General features: G+C 32.4%; 2 protein-coding genes across 2 annotated transcripts; both read left to right on the top strand.

Annotated features, from left to right (window-relative positions):
• Nucleotides 1-1,184: 1,184 nt before the first annotated feature.
• Nucleotides 1,185-3,783, top strand: LOC149730621 (peroxisome biogenesis factor 2-like). The gene has a single exon (XM_089885650.1). The coding sequence runs from the start codon at nucleotides 2,370-2,372 to the stop codon at nucleotides 3,231-3,233; it is 864 nt and encodes a 287-aa protein (XP_089741776.1). The 5' UTR covers nucleotides 1,185-2,369; the 3' UTR covers nucleotides 3,234-3,783.
• LOC149730622 (RUN domain-containing protein 1-like) lies at nucleotides 3,781-16,445 on the top strand. The gene is made up of 13 exons (XM_089885629.1): nucleotides 3,781-3,902; nucleotides 4,289-4,422; nucleotides 5,142-5,270; nucleotides 5,718-5,837; nucleotides 6,051-6,206; nucleotides 7,034-7,133; nucleotides 7,511-7,629; nucleotides 9,139-9,248; nucleotides 9,609-9,729; nucleotides 10,205-10,349; nucleotides 11,195-11,339; nucleotides 11,617-11,702; nucleotides 14,594-16,445. The coding sequence occupies exons 1-13, from the start codon at nucleotides 3,842-3,844 to the stop codon at nucleotides 14,815-14,817; spliced, it is 1,650 nt and encodes a 549-aa protein (XP_089741755.1). The 5' UTR covers nucleotides 3,781-3,841; the 3' UTR covers nucleotides 14,818-16,445.
• Nucleotides 16,446-16,564: the final 119 nt, after the last annotated feature.

Raw genomic sequence — 16,564 nt, forward strand, 5'->3', positions numbered from 1 at the left:
AAACAACGTCGACTTTATATAACACACTACAAAAAAAACACAACCGCATATCAAGTACAGCAGTTTTGTGAACTGTATGCAAATTTTTTGGTGCCTTTCTCATTAACCTTTCCTTTTATAACAAAGGCAACATAAAACAAAACTTTGCATTAAGACGAAAATAAGAAAGCGCTGAAATTCGCAATTCACGCATTTTATGCGACAAAGTATATCCTAACCTGTTCTATATTTTGTAACAACTGTCGTTTTCCCGCCAATTCCTTTCTCTTCACTATTTTTAACTAATCGGATCTTCGTTACTGTATTCGAAGAGAGAAAAAAACAGATTGTCTAATAGGAAACCAATCAACAAAACGATGTATGCCGCATATTTTATAACGCTGTAAATAAAATCTCAGGATACAGATTCATTCGCTTTCCTGGTTGTGTATTACTACTTCAACCGAAACCTAAGTTTCGCATTTCTTTCTTTTTTTTGGCTCTGGTGCGTGAAGCCGCGAGCTGCTGATGGAATATTCAATTCAACATTAGCAGGATGCTTATGTCAAACCAGACAAACAACGATTGAATAAACGTTGGGTAGACAATACACGGCCAAGCCGTTACGCTGTACGATTTAAATTTACGGTAGCAAAAATTGAAAAAAAACGTTGCATATATAAAACAGGTGGGAATTAATCTGTGTGTTTATTTAAGTCCAACAAAAACAGAGTATAGACTGTTTAAATTTGAAATGGGGTTTATAAGAACAGCACATTCGCCTACCCAAAGCGACAGTTGGACTTTACAAGCGGCAGGGTTATATATTCGGATAAAGTTCGATGATGTACACATGAAGCACTACTTTGGCGTGCGAGAGACTTTTATCAGTCGTACATACATTATGGCAAGAGGACGAGGTGTATGAAACACATCACCCGTGTTATTACGAATGTCGTTTACCACCAAAAAGGAAAAGTGATAATATCAGTTTTATTTCCGTAAGGTCAGAAACAACGCGGAAGTTCTTATAACAAATATTTACATTTGTTGATCAGAAATCCATTAAAAGTTTTAATGATTAGTGAAGGGTCGGGGGGAGATGGAACAACCTTTTATTCTATTTTCAAATGTCAAAGAATTATAAAACCGTAAATACTCATGACTCCTGTAGATTGTTGTTAATTATTTTGGATATTATGCGGTAAAGGTGTCCCATCTCACCCGACCCAGCTACCATATATATGTATAAGTATCCTCAGAGCTGGTAACATTGTATAATGCACGAGTTTGCCGTTGTCTCCAAACATTGTTTATTGTAATTTAAACTACAATTACCACAACAAACAATGTAGTTAACCAACCCTGTTAAACTTTAATGCAATCACGCACAAGATTACCGATGCCAAATAGTGTATTCCAAAATTGAACTAAAATCTTTCGGAAACAATTTAGGTATATTTATAAAACAACTTCCTGAACAAAGTTGTGCTCTGTTAGCAATTACATCACCACTTTCAAAAACAAGCCCAACTATACTTGCGTGCCTATGCATACGTGCTTGCCACAAACCATGTTTCCTATTATTTTAATGACGCTTTTTTAACCTCGGAAAAGTTCAGGCGTAATAACACGGATGTCCTACAGGCGAACACCCTTGGTGATATTCGAGACAGCACTGATGGGTACATTGTAATATATTAGAGAGGGGTTAAATCAGACATGTTTTTATTCTTCTTCCGTTCTAATTGGTAATAAATAAGGGGTATTTACAGAGTTAAACCGTATATAGTCCCGTGACTTTAAAATAGCGTTGTTCAATGTTCATAACACGGTCAGGAAATGTGGGATTTAGTTCTACCGGTTATAGTGGTTAGTGTCTAACTACTATTTTAAAAAGTTTATTTTTTGTATCAAAAGTTGGTGGTTTTTTATGAGGCACAAACTGCTGCAAAGGTCCCCTATACTAACTTTCGTTTTGTCATGCAACAAGATTTCTATGAAAGCAAAAGAAAAAAGGAAATAAAATATGGAATAAAATGAACAGGAAATTTTGTATACAGATCAAAACTTTAGCGCTGTGGGTAGTTTGTTTTGTTATTTGCGTAAAAATAATATTTTTAAATACACATTGCATGACTTTTTATACCGTTTAATTGTTCAGTTGCAGCTACTGTGTAAAAGTAAAATAATAGTAAACGTAAGGCGAAAGTGTATTAATTTTTTTAGCTATGTATTTTTCTGTAATGAAGATTTTTTTTGTAAGAACTAGTCTTCTTAAAATACACTTAATTTATTGCATTAACTTATAATAAGTTGTACTTCAAAATGTTACTACGTCATAAAAAGGTATTTTTTGTTGCAAAATTGATAATAAAGTAATATACGTAATGGAGAAACCAGAACAAAATGAGATCCTTCCGCCAGCTTTACGAGTTGCTCAGCTTGATATGCAAAGTTTGGATGATTTTCTAATGCAGCAGCTTTCCAACCAACTTCACCAATGTTTCAAGTATACGATGTTTGAAGGGGTCGTTGTAAAATTAGAGCCATGTATACGTACAGGGTTGTTTGCGTTGCTGTTACATCAGACCTTAATTAGATCAAACCAAACTATCGGACAAAAGCTACTGGGATTAAAATACGACACAAAATCCCGAAAAATATTGAAAATATGGGTAGCCGTTACAATTCTGAAGTATGGATATGAAAACCTTGTAAAAGCAGGTTTTTCTGTTTTCGCCCAGTCAAATTTGTTTGAATTTATTCAAAAAGTGTTCAGTTTCGCAACGATGCTCAATTTTCTATGGTTTTTGCGAAAAGGAGACTATCACTCTGTGCTGCTCCGTGTGTGTGGTTTGCGAACAGTTTATAACCAGCCAAACCCGCCAGAGCGTGACGTAACTTTCCCAACCATTAGTCGTGAATTGCTCTGGCATGGATATGCTGAAACAGCTGTTCGATTCCTGTCATTTTTAAATGCCGAAAAAGTCAAAACTTACGTGAAAAAAATGCTTTTTGATCAAACCAACCCAAAAGTTTCAAAAGATGCCGACAAAACTTGTTATGATAAATGTTCATACTGCAACAAGGTCCCTATAATGCCTCACACGAGTAACTGTGAGATTCATGCCCATTGTTATTATTGTGTTGCCAGTTCACTTGTCAAAAACTCCAAGTGTGAATGCCCATCTTGCCACACACCAATTGTGAAGATATTTCCTCTTAAGCTACAATATACAAAGCTTAATTAGTGCCATTGAATGGCTTTTAAAGTTTTTTTTTGTAAACCTGGGATATTGACTTCCATTCCCAAATTTTATTTCACAGACCAAGTAGTCCGTTAAGCCAATCTCATGGCTTTACAACATTCTTACGTTTTTAGGATGACAACAATAAGATTCATAAAAAATGTCCATGCATTAAAACATAAGATAAAATAAGATTTTCTGCATCATGTCACAATTATTCTGTTTCTATGCATATATATTGTCATTGTTAATTCACAAAGTATGTGATTAGTTTTTGTTTAAAGTTGAATTGAACACAGTAAATGTTAATCAATTGTAATGTTCAAAGGGTAAATCATGGTACAATGTAGTTAGACATTGAAATAGGTAAGATCAAAGGTATTTTACCGCCACCACATGCTTATTAAGTATATAGAGTTTAAACATTACAAAAACTGCCCACAAAACAATCGGTTTTAATGTGTACTGTAGGCTCCTGCATTGCTATGCACAACTAAAGGTTTCATGTTTTTGTTACAATTATTTTACTTTAATTTAATTTCTAATCAACAGATACTTGCTTAAGATGGTAACTTGTGTGTAACTTTAACTTTTGTCCTTTAATAAATGGAATGGATTTCTCATCAAGTGAAGACTTTCTATCTTTGCCTGATGAGCGGTGGCCACCATTAGGTAAGATACCGAAGCAAGTCATATTTAACCTGCTGTCACGTGTGAGTTGTTTATGGAAAAAAACAAGCAGGGCCAGGATTTACTACATTCACCACATTGATAAATGAGGTTCCCTATCTTTGACAACAATGGGTGTAACTAACCCCAGATTTTACCCTGCTGTTAGGTGTCTATACAAACAAGCTGGGGCAGGATATTGCATTTACCACATTAATGAAGCAGGTTCCCTATGTTTTACAACCATGAGTGTAACTATATTTTAGCAATCTGAATGTCATCCCAGAATTTGCTCCTTTCCATCCCTAAAATAAAAGATAAAATGAAAAACGTGATATCTATGTCTATGCATGAAAGTTTATCTTTAATCTTCTTCTTGTACTTCTAAGGTGCTTCCTCATCCCCTGATCTTCCCATCATGACGGAGCCAAAAAAGCAGGAAGAAAACAGAGTTGCTCAACTTGAAGAAGAGAAGGAGCATCTCACATCCTCACTCTTCTCACTTACAACTAGATTTGCTCAGGTTAGATTATTATATATGGGTGAAGTCTTGTAGCAAAGCATACCTACGGTTTAGGCCTGAGCTTGCCCAATGTGGTGTAAATTTGTGTCACACCCAATTAGGGATGCACATTACAGAATAATTAGGTATTCTAGGATATCCTAGAATACTTTATTTCGAATCTAGAATTTCGAATCTTTTTATATTTATAGGAAAAAATATTTTTACCCACAAAATTCAGTTTATTGACTCTTTCATAGCAGCTTTGTTGGATCATGAGCTGTAAAATGATCAAAAATTGTACCATTGGGTAGTTTTTGCGTCATGAAACGTATAGCAGGCTATGAAAAGACGTTACGAAACGTTTACTCTCGAAAGTCCCACAAACACAAATTTTTTTTTCAAAATTAATAAGTTTCAAAAATTGTTAATATAGTATATGAGATGATGTGTGATGACGTCATTAAACAGAATACTGAATCCTGAAATTAGATTTGAATACAAAAGGGTTCGAATCTCATGGATTCGAAATTCTGTAATGTGCATCCCTACACACAATCATTGGCATCACATTAGATTTACCTCACGTGGCATGTCCACCCTCCAATTCAAATTATGTGGTATTCACCACATTAATCAATAAAGTTTTCGCGTTTGATGCTATGAATGTAACTGCATTTTATCAATTTCACTCAAGATTTTGTTACAAATCACTGACTTACTTCACCATCCTTTCACAGATACAGTTTCGCCTCCACCAAATTACTGAGTCGTCCCCTGAAGAAAGAGATCATCTTCTTAAGGAATTGGAGGAGTTTGCTCACAAAGGATGTGTGGACCAACAGATCGTCAAATCACAACCATCAGAAGTAAGAAAATATAATATAGTAGGGTGGGGGAAACTGGGACACCTTTTAGGATAGGATATTTAAATATTATGTACTCCCATCTTCTCCCACCCTACTATATTTTTATTTAGGCTAGCTATTTTCATATTAAAATTGTTTTTATTTGTTTTTTAAAACTTGTAAATATGTACATACTTTAAATAAAATCAAACTAATTCATTGATATTCCTACTTTAGAGAGGTCACTTAAGACAAGGGGTCTTTTACTTATAATTAGTTTTGCCATTCACATTTCAAAAAACTGAAATTGTTTTGGTATATGGTGATGCAGTGTGTGGAATATTTGTATTAAACCTTAAACAGGAGTACATTAAAAGATTATTTAGATGTTGCATTACCTAATTTGGTCATCGTCCATCAATGCTATACTTATAAATACCATAGCTTTAACATGTTTCTCTTCACCAGAACACCAGCAGCGACGAGGAGAGGAAGACAATGACTCAGGAGTTAAAAGAAAAACACGAAATAATTATCAATGAGTTGAAAGCTCAACTTAATGACTTTGAGTCCTTTGCTTTTAAACAGGTTAGTTTTAAATTAACTTAACTTGGTTTAGTTGATTCAGTTATGAATAGGCTTTCGACCCAAGTATTCTTAAGCACATTGTGTGTTTAAATGTATTGTGTTTGCTGTGTATTCAGTTTTTTTGTGTTAGGGCCATTGTGTTGTTTAATAAAGTAAAATATTCATATAACAATTTCCACCAAAGTGCTTACAAAAATTGTCGCCCAACTTCAGGGAGCAGGGAGCGTTCCCCAATCTGTCCAACTGGAGAAGCAACAAGCTTTGTTGGAGCAGTTGACCCAAAAGTTGAACTTGCAAGTAAATGAAGATGATTTTGCCCACACATCAGTGGATGACTTGAGAAACAGAGTGGACGAAGCTGTGGCTGAGGTGGGGAGAAAATCTATAACTGTTTGAATACTTTAGTTTTGAAAATCAATGAAAAAGTTTATATATATATTTATATATACAATATATATATATAAACATAAAGTTCCAACTTTCAAATACAAATGCAAAATTTTTGGAGGTTTTAAAAAATGTTTCTCGATACCTTAGTTTCAGTGAACAAAAAAAAAGGTTTTTACTGATTTAATTACTAGTTTTGCAGCTGTGTTTTTGTACCTAAACACTAAACAATACGCCCATGTAATTAGATATGTGACAACATGTGGTCAAAACAAAATAATGTTTTATTGATCCCCACATGTTTCACACCTATAATCACCATGCGATGCACAAGTATTGATTTTGGCCCATCAATAATTTATGGAACTCCAACCCTTGTTTATTATTACTGTGATAAGTATGGGATCTAGTATTTGATAGTAGCCAGGGGTGTATCCGGGTATTTAAAAAAGAGCGTCTGCAAGTTTTTGCCTGGAAAATGAATGTGTATAAAACGTAACAAGTTGGATAAAAACATACCTTGACTAACATGAATAATAATGCACATAATAGGAAACACCTAACGTTAATATGACTGATTCACTATTTTTTAAGAGAAGAGGTTCTAATTTTACAACAAAAAAAGCAAAAAAATAGATATAATTTTTAATTGTTAGTTCTCTAAATAATATCGAAAGGGGGGTCCGGACTTCTGTAACAATGTAACCCCACAATAAAAAATATTAAAATCATAGCTCTTATCACTTTTGGTCGCCATAAGCACTACAGTGACTGCACTATAATAATATGAATGTATTTCAAACCTACAGATAGTAAACCCTGCCAAGATCAAAGGGAGATTGGTTGACCATCTTCAAACACAGATTCAAGATCTTGAGCGATTTGTTGAATTCTTACAAGAAGCTGAAGGTAAATTTAACTATCAATATAATATGTATAACATCAGATATATTGCTTTTATGCTATATGGGTGACGTCCTTTAGAGAAGCATGCCATGAAACGTAAGATTTAGACCAGAGTTGGTCCATTACCCTAACATTGTATATGCATATTACATTCTAAATCGGAGAGGTCCTTAAGCGAGCTGCACTAGGGGACCTGGGATTTAAGCCAGAGTTGGGCCATTACCCCAACATTGTATATGCACAATATAATATTTTATATGGGTGAAGTCCTACAGTGAGCACACCAGAGACCTGAGATTAAGGCCACAACTGGCCCATAACCTTGATATCCAAGGTGCTACAAAATTGACAGATGCTACAAACTTATTTATTTTATTTAGATGAGAAATCCTCTGGTTCAGTGCCCAACCCCACTACTGGTAATAAAACGTCAGATCGGAAAAAATCTGAACGTCGGCAAGCGATGGTGTTGGTTAGAAGGGCTATGGCTATTATACAGGTTGCTATTTTCACCATTTCACAATCTGTAATGTTCATTCTAATATGCCTGACAGAAGCAACATATGTAATGTTTATATTACAGACTATTTCACATATTTCACTGTGTTTATATTTTAAACTCTTTTATATAGGTCACTGTTTATGTTTGTATATTATCTGCTATACATTTTTACTGTATGTGAATTAGTATATTACTATGTTTTGTATATTATACCAGGATAACTAAAAGCTACAACACTACTATAACTAAATATATCACAGTGTAAAAAAGCTAAAAAGGTATATATGTAAAAAAAAACAAGAAATACTAAAAATATTAAACTGAAAAGCTGTTGAACAACAATAAAAATTCTGTTCAATACGATTTTAAATTATCTATAAAATGGCTGTTGAATTGCAGGTTTTGTCAGTCAATATATAATGTTACCACAAATTCACTATAATGTTACACAACTTTAACTAAGCATTATAATATACATTGTTACCTAACAATTGGCTTTGTTATATAATAATAGCGCCGGTTGCTTTGGTGCCACTGTAATTAATTAAATTAAACCCCAAACATGTTAACTACACTTGTAGCTAACAAAAGCTGATTTTTTGTGGGTAAATAAAGTTTCCAATAAGATTGCTCGTCATTATTTTGTTGGAAGTTTTTAATATTAGTTTATAATTAAATTTATCAGGCGGAAAAAAAGTAACTTTAAACTCATGAAATGCATCAAACATATGTTAATGTTACTATCTCTATTCCTCCATATTGCTTCCTATTTTAAAAAATTCAAATATTGTGGCAACAATATCAAGTTAAACCCTTAAATATTGTGTTGTCAGTAGCTTTCTGCTTATAATATATAAAGGTTATTGTTACTATCTTTATTCACCCATATAAATATATATATAGAAAGAGAAGATATTATAAGCTGCTAGATATTATATTATAAGCAGAATATATATATATATGTTAAAGGTATGCCATTTGTTGAAACTGGAAATAGCATGGTCTATATAAGAGCACCTAAGTGTCCTTCACACTTTCATGTTCTAATCCATCACAATAAGTATTGTTGTGTAACAATCACGACACATTATGACCCCACAAGAGCAGCAGACATCCAGGCAATAGATACCCAGCATTTTTGATGTTGTTTTTTTTTGAGAAAAGTTTTTTAAACAAAGGCTTAACACTGATAAATTAACGGATTCATATAAAAATATCTGAATGCCAGAGTGTAAAAATACTCACTAACATAAGTGGCTGCAATAAGAATAAATACCCACAATAATACTCAGTTCTTCCAACCACTACTCACAAATACATTTGTAGACTACCCAATGCGGACTGGGCAAAAATATACCATTTTTGCTGTGTGGTTTTAAATGTGTTTTATCTTTTGTTATAACTTATAAAAAAAGAGACAAAACACTTATATGGTTATAATAAGCGCAAATATCACCTCCTTATAAATTAAGTTTGTCCCCCCACTCCTCACAAATATATTCGCAGATGTTCTCGATCGCACAGTTTGGTTGTGGAGGCCGCCCACAGCCCGAAGAAACAATAGTGGACACAAAATCATTGATCGATAATTTAAAACGAGCTGTCAATCATGTCCGGTGAGGTCCATATCATGTGAATATTGGTATTGATTTGTATGTTAGCATAGTATTCATGTCTTGAAGAATTATTAAGTAAAAAGGTTTCGCTGTGGTAATATTTTTATGCCACTGTTTGAAGGTTTGGTTCCTTTAAAAAGTTATTTTTGCCTTAAATTTCCTTTACAGTTTCTATGGAAAATTTATCTTAGATTGGTGTTTATTACCATTACTCTTTTCCTTGCATTTATAAAAGTTAAATATTCACCATTAGTGGATAGTGTTATTGTAGTAATAACTTTGTATTCTTTAGTTCAGTGTAGTTTTGTAGTAATAATTTTTCTTATTTCATTTTTTTTATCACATATATTATTTCTGTAGATCCATGGCAGCCAATCAGGCACGTGTATGCGACGGAGAATCAGAGACTGAGACATCTAGTGTCTCAAGTTACGAGGACGACACGGATCGCTTGAATCTTGTCACGGATGAGTTAACACAGGTAGGAGGAGATTTTTATTCAAACTTAAAATAAGGGATGGCTTTAAAAACATTTACAATAAATTGGCTGCCGTTGGATGTAGGATTTATTGGTATGTGGTTATAAGGGAGATAACACTAGGAATTTTTAAATTTTAGTACTGAATCACAACTTTGAATTAGTTGTGGTTTAGTACTAAAATTTTTAATGCTTAAATCTTTTTAACATAATGAAGTTTAAGATTAGTGTGAAGGTATTATTCTGTTGTTTAAAATAGCGTTTAAATCAAGTTTTAAGTTCTAGCAAAATATCCTGTAACCAGTGGCGCAGCCTGAAAAAATAAGGGGGGGGGTTAATTTTTTTTAATTAATTTCTTGGGGGGGTTTAAGAGGGGGGGATTGCGACATCCTAAACCCCCCCTGGCTGCGCCACTGCCTGTAACCATTATAATGTGAATCCTAACAACAATGCAATTAAAACCCATATTTTACTACAGCTTGTACGAGGTGAATTATACGCAGCTATCATTGATATATTGGGCAATGGTTTAGTACATGATGCAATAGGTGGGCATGGATCATCACTTATATCTCCTATATCATGTTTACTACCAAGAAGTATGGACACCAAATATGCTTCACGTGAGTGTTTTGTTAATTTTGTATGTAAAAGCACAGGTTCTCTAACTAATACATTGCTGTCGTTCAGTAATTACTCCACACAAACATAAATAAAACCAGAATCTGTCCAAATATTTTTAGACAATATCACATTAACTCTATGTACTAACCCCTTAATATATGGTTTAGTAATGCCATATATACACATATGATAGATATATATATATATATTATATATAGTAGGGTGGGGGAAGATGGGACACCTTTTCGTTTAGTTTTCTCTTTCCATTTGGTTAGTAAACAAAAAACATTCAATGAATTATAAAACCGTATCTTCACGACTTCCACAAACCGTTGTTAATTGTTTAAAACACGATCAGGATATTTGGATATGGTGTCCCATCTTTCCCCACTCTACTATATATAAATATGACCTTCATTTTATAAGTTTCGGTTTAAAAAACTAAAACTGTTTAATGTGATGTAAAAAAGTTAAAATGTCTGAAATGTGAGTCATATCTTGAATATGGGCTATTTTGACTTTTGTTTATAAGTGAGCAATTGTCTAACCAGAAAATCCCTGTTTTATACCCCCCTTACTAATTGACCATCCTTATTTAAACCAATACAACCAACAATACCCATATTCTGTTCACTCTGCTACCAGGCATAGTATAAATAATATATTAGTGGCTCATCTGGTATAAAAACGTAGTGTATATCCAACGTTTGTCTGCCATATGGCGGGAATCTTTTCCCTGATGAAGTCTCATCGTATGGCAAACGAAACGTTAGATATACACTACGTTTTTATACCAGATGAGCCACAGCCACTAACATATGATAACCCATATCATCCCCCACAGAACCCATGCATCCTTGGGAATTATTCCTTGAATATTACGAGGTAAAGAACGGACCAGAGTTCGCTCGCTCCCCGAGTCGAATGTTGTCGCGGTCGTTCAACCTTGACGACCTCGTTGCTAGCGGCGACACGTCCAGATCAAAAATGTGAGAACGGTTTTTAAAAATATTGCAAAATTAGGATGGAGTTTGATTTTACTAAAATGAATTTATTTACTGAAAACGATTTTTATTATTAGATCAAAGTATTGATGGTAATTGAAAGGCATATATGAGCAAAACACTAATTATCAACTGCTCAAACAACCCACTGATTGTTTGTAAAAATTTTCAGCCGTAGAAAAAATAAAAAACACAAACTTTTATTAAACTTATCTGAGTTTATTACTTTTATTATATTTTTGTATGATTTCTATTTTACCAGTGCGAAGCATTCTCTCCTTGAAGCAATCCACCTAGTGGTTAAAGATCACGACCCTCTTAAACGAGGATACGATGCCATGTTTAAAGGTTAGTTGGGTATTTTATATAAATAATGTATATTGTGATTCTATATAGTGTATATTATTGGGTGGTGATTCTATATAATGTATATTATTGGGTGGTGATTCTGTATAGTGTATATTATTGGGTGGTGATTCTGTATAGTGTATATTATTGGGTGGTGATTTTATATATAATGTATATTATTGGGTGGTGATTTTATATAATGTATATTATTGGGTGGTGATTTTATATAATGTATATTATTGGGTGGTGATTCTATATAATGTATATTATTGGGTGGTGATTTTATATATAATGTATATTATTGGGTGGTGATTTTATATAATGTATATTATTGGGTGGTGATTTTATATAATGTATATTATTGGGTGGTGATTCTATATAATGTATATTATTGGGTGGTGATTTTATATAATGTATATTATTGGGTGGTGATTCTATATAATGTATATTATTGGGTGGTGATTCTATATAATGTATATTATTGGGCGGTGATTTTATTTAATGTATATTATTGGGTTGTGATTCTATATAATGTATATTATTGGGTGGTGATTGTATTTAATGTATATTATTGGGTGGTGATTCTATTTAATGTATATTATTGGGTGGTGATTCTATATAATGTATATTATTGGGTGGTGATTTTATATAATGTATATTATTGGGTGGTGATTCTATATAATGTATATTATTGGGTGGTGATTTTATTTAATGTATATTATTGGGTGGTGATTCTATATAATGTATATTATTGGGTGGTGATTCTATATAATGTATATTATTGGGTGGTGATTCTATATAATGTATATTATTGGGTGGTGATTTTATATAATGTATATTATTGGGTGGTGATTCTATATAATGTATATTATTGGGTGGTGATTCTATATAATGTATATTATTGGGTGGTGATTCTATATAATGTATATTATTGGGTGGTGATTCTATATAATGTATATTATTGGGTGGTGATTTTATATAATGTATATTATTGGGTGGTGATTCTATATAATGTATATTATTGGGTGGTGATTCTATATAATGTATATTATTGGGTGGTGATTCTATATAATGTATATTATTGGGTGGTGATTCTATATAATGTATATTATTGGGTGGTGATTCTATATAATGTATATTATTGGGTGGTGATTTTATATAATGTATATTATTGGGTGGTGATTCTATATAATGTATATTATTGGGTGGTGATTTTATATAATGTATATTATTGGGTGGTGATTCTGTATAGTGTATATTATTGGGTGGTGATTCTGTATAGTGTATATTATTGGGTGGTGATTTTATATATAATGTATATTATTGGGTGGTGATTTTATATAATGTATATTATTGGGTGGTGATTTTATATAATGTATATTATTGGGTGGTGATTCTATATAATGTATATTATTGGGTGGTGATTTTATATATAATGTATATTATTGGGTGGTGATTTTATATAATGTATATTATTGGGTGGTGATTTTATATAATGTATATTATTGGGTGGTGATTCTATATAATGTATATTATTGGGTGGTGATTTTATATAATGTATATTATTGGGTGGTGATTCTATATAATGTATATTATTGGGTGGTGATTCTATATAATGTATATTATTGGGCGGTGATTTTATTTAATGTATATTATTGGGTTGTGATTCTATATAATGTATATTATTGGGTGGTGATTGTATTTAATGTATATTATTGGGTGGTGATTCTATTTAATGTATATTATTGGGTGGTGATTCTATATAATGTATATTATTGGGTGGTGATTTTATATAATGTATATTATTGGGTGGTGATTCTATATAATGTATATTATTGGGTGGTGATTTTATTTAATGTATATTATTGGGTGGTGATTCTATATAATGTATATTATTGGGTGGTGATTCTATATAATGTATATTATTGGGTGGTGATTCTATATAATGTATATTATTGGGTGGTGATTTTATATAATGTATATTATTGGGTGGTGATTCTATATAATGTATATTATTGGGTGGTGATTCTATATAATGTATATTATTGGGTGGTGATTCTATATAATGTATATTATTGGGTGGTGATTCTATATAATGTATATTATTGGGTGGTGATTTTATATAATGTATATTATTGGGTGGTGATTCTATATAATGTATATTATTGGGTGGTGATTTTATATAATGTATAATGGGGTGGTGATTGTATTTAATGTATATTATTGGGTGGTGATTCTATATAATGTATATTATTGGGTGGTGATTCTGTATAATGTATATTATTGGGTGGTGATTGTATATAATGTATATTATTGGGTGGTGATTCTATATAATGTATAATGGGGTGGTGATTGTATATAATGTATAATGGGGTGGTGATTGTATTTAATGTATATTATTGGGTGGTGATTCTATATAATGTATATTATTGGGTGGTGATTCTATATAATGTATAATGGGGTGGTGATTCTATTTAATGTATATTAGCATTTATCGGGTGATTGTTTCCTGTTCATATTTGCCACTGCTTATCTACCTTATTATAAACAGACTTTTTTGATAAATGTTGTACTGGTTATTTCATGGATTATATATCAAGATATTTTTATTAAGGTGACTCTTACTCCTTAGATGCAAGACACTGCTTACTAATCTTATAAACAGGGCTACCCTACTGTCCATATTTCTAGGATTTTTTTGATAAATGTTTGTTCATTTTTAGGGGAAAATGATTGTTTTTCAGTTGTTAACCCCTGTTTCAAAAGTTGGGTGACAAGACAAATCTCCCCATGCACTCCTAATGCCTCTAGTGGTAGCTCTGCTTATAAGGGTTGGGACAAGTAATGTGTTGGGGATATTTATCTTTTAAATTATATTTAACTTTCCACAGCATTGATATGCCTTGGTTTAAATGCTGGTCGCTTATCAAGATGGATTCGTCTCATTTCCCGAGTCCCAAGCATCATATCAAAACATTACAGTGATGCCAGTTATGTTGCACGCACTGGTATGGAAGGGGTGGTAACAGTGTTGACCAAACTTGACACAATCGCATTTGACCTGCCAGTAGACGTCGCTGTTAGACCGTTCAAAAATATGCGCGATGCTTTTTAGGGTGGTTTGTTTTTTGTTCTATATGGGTGAGGTTATAGGACAAGGCCTGCCAGTGAACTGGTTTATATTATGGTAAAGTCAAAAATAACATGGCTACAAACTTTTTTTTTACATCCTTTTTACTTTAAACACTTATTAAACACATTAGGAAAAGCATTAAATAATGTCAGAAACTTTTTTATTTTAATAAAGCACGGATGTGCCTACAAATTTAATATAAATATTCACCATTTAAATGCATTTTATTTTGGCCAGATTTGTTTAAATTCTTGCTGCCGGGCAAGGTACATTCTGCATTCTATATTTTGGGCTCATTCACAGTAAAACACCACTCAAAACAAATACCTATATTTTCACACTTAATGTATCATATGAATATGACACTTTTTAGAGTGTTACGTACTTCCAGATAGGTGATTAAATAGAAGGAAATAACAAAGGCACAATTGCAAAACTAATTCATTAGAAAAATTTATTAAAAAAAAAGTAATTTATTAAAAAAGAGTCTATAAAACACCACACATATGACTGACAACGAAAATATGGTGCAGTCAATTTAAATTAGTTGAATGGTGGGTATAAATGGTACCAGCCATATAACAATGTTATCCCATGTGTACGTATTGCCAAATCTGAAATGGTCTGTAGTTACACATGCCTTGCTTATGTTCTGTATACTGCATCCTGTATAGATAACTTATTTGTTTGTTTTTATGCTCAAACAAAAACTTTAAGTGTATTGAAACAATTTGAATGTGGTTGTGGTAATTGCGATTCAAAGCCTAGGTTTTATTTAAATTACTTTGTTTTCTTAATTAACTTATACTTCCAAAAGCTCTGAACTTAAAACTATGCCCCTGGTTTTAAAAAAATAATGTATTCGATTGGGTGATTCTGTTATCCAATCAAATGATTGAAGTTAATATTTTTAACCAATCACAAATCTTGTATGGTTCACGCCCACTTTTTAGCAGCCAATCAAAATGTTTGAATGCTTCAATAGAACTTGCCCTAACTTTGCACCAAATGTTCCAGTTATTTTGAACATCTGTATTTTTGCACAGAATATTTTCCTACCTTTGTATAAAAGCATATGCCCTAAAATGTACAAAAATCTCTTCAGAAAACTTCCAAAAACTATTTAAAACAAAAGTTAACATAAATTAACATAGAATCTTAACATGTTCATAGACATTAGGACCACCCACACTCATATTTTTATAGTTTTTAATCGCTTTATGTTTCCTTGTGTTTTTATCAATGCAACTTACTCACATATATTGTTATAAGTTTATAAACAGGTAAAGGTACGAATAATAGAAATAGCATTGTATATATTATCATATCTATGTTGGTGCAAATTGAATGTGCATTATAGCCCATTATCCGAATACATTTCGTGCAATACTTTACTCCAGCACTTCGTAACGCAACTTTTCAATCTTTTCAATTTCCAAATCCCAATTTCAACTCAAAAAATCATTTTCCAATTTTTCCTGTTTTTGTAAAGTTGTTGGATTTTGTTCAAACTGTTAATTTTGTTCCTTAGTCGTCTCTTCTTCACTCGTTTGTGACGTCATTTTTTTGTGACGTATTTTGCATTAGTCTTCAATACAGGTGGTGATATCCATATGACGTAATGTGCCGTCAGTCACGTATTTACTGGGTCTGCGCATTAGACGTATAGTAGGATGGGGGAAGATTGGACACCTTTTCATTCTATTTTCTCGTACATTTTGGTAGTGAA

Source organism: Ciona robusta, chromosome 9 (genome assembly GCF_009617815.1).
Source record: "Ciona robusta chromosome 9, ASM961781v2".
Taxonomy (NCBI): domain Eukaryota; kingdom Metazoa; phylum Chordata; class Ascidiacea; order Phlebobranchia; family Cionidae; genus Ciona; species Ciona robusta.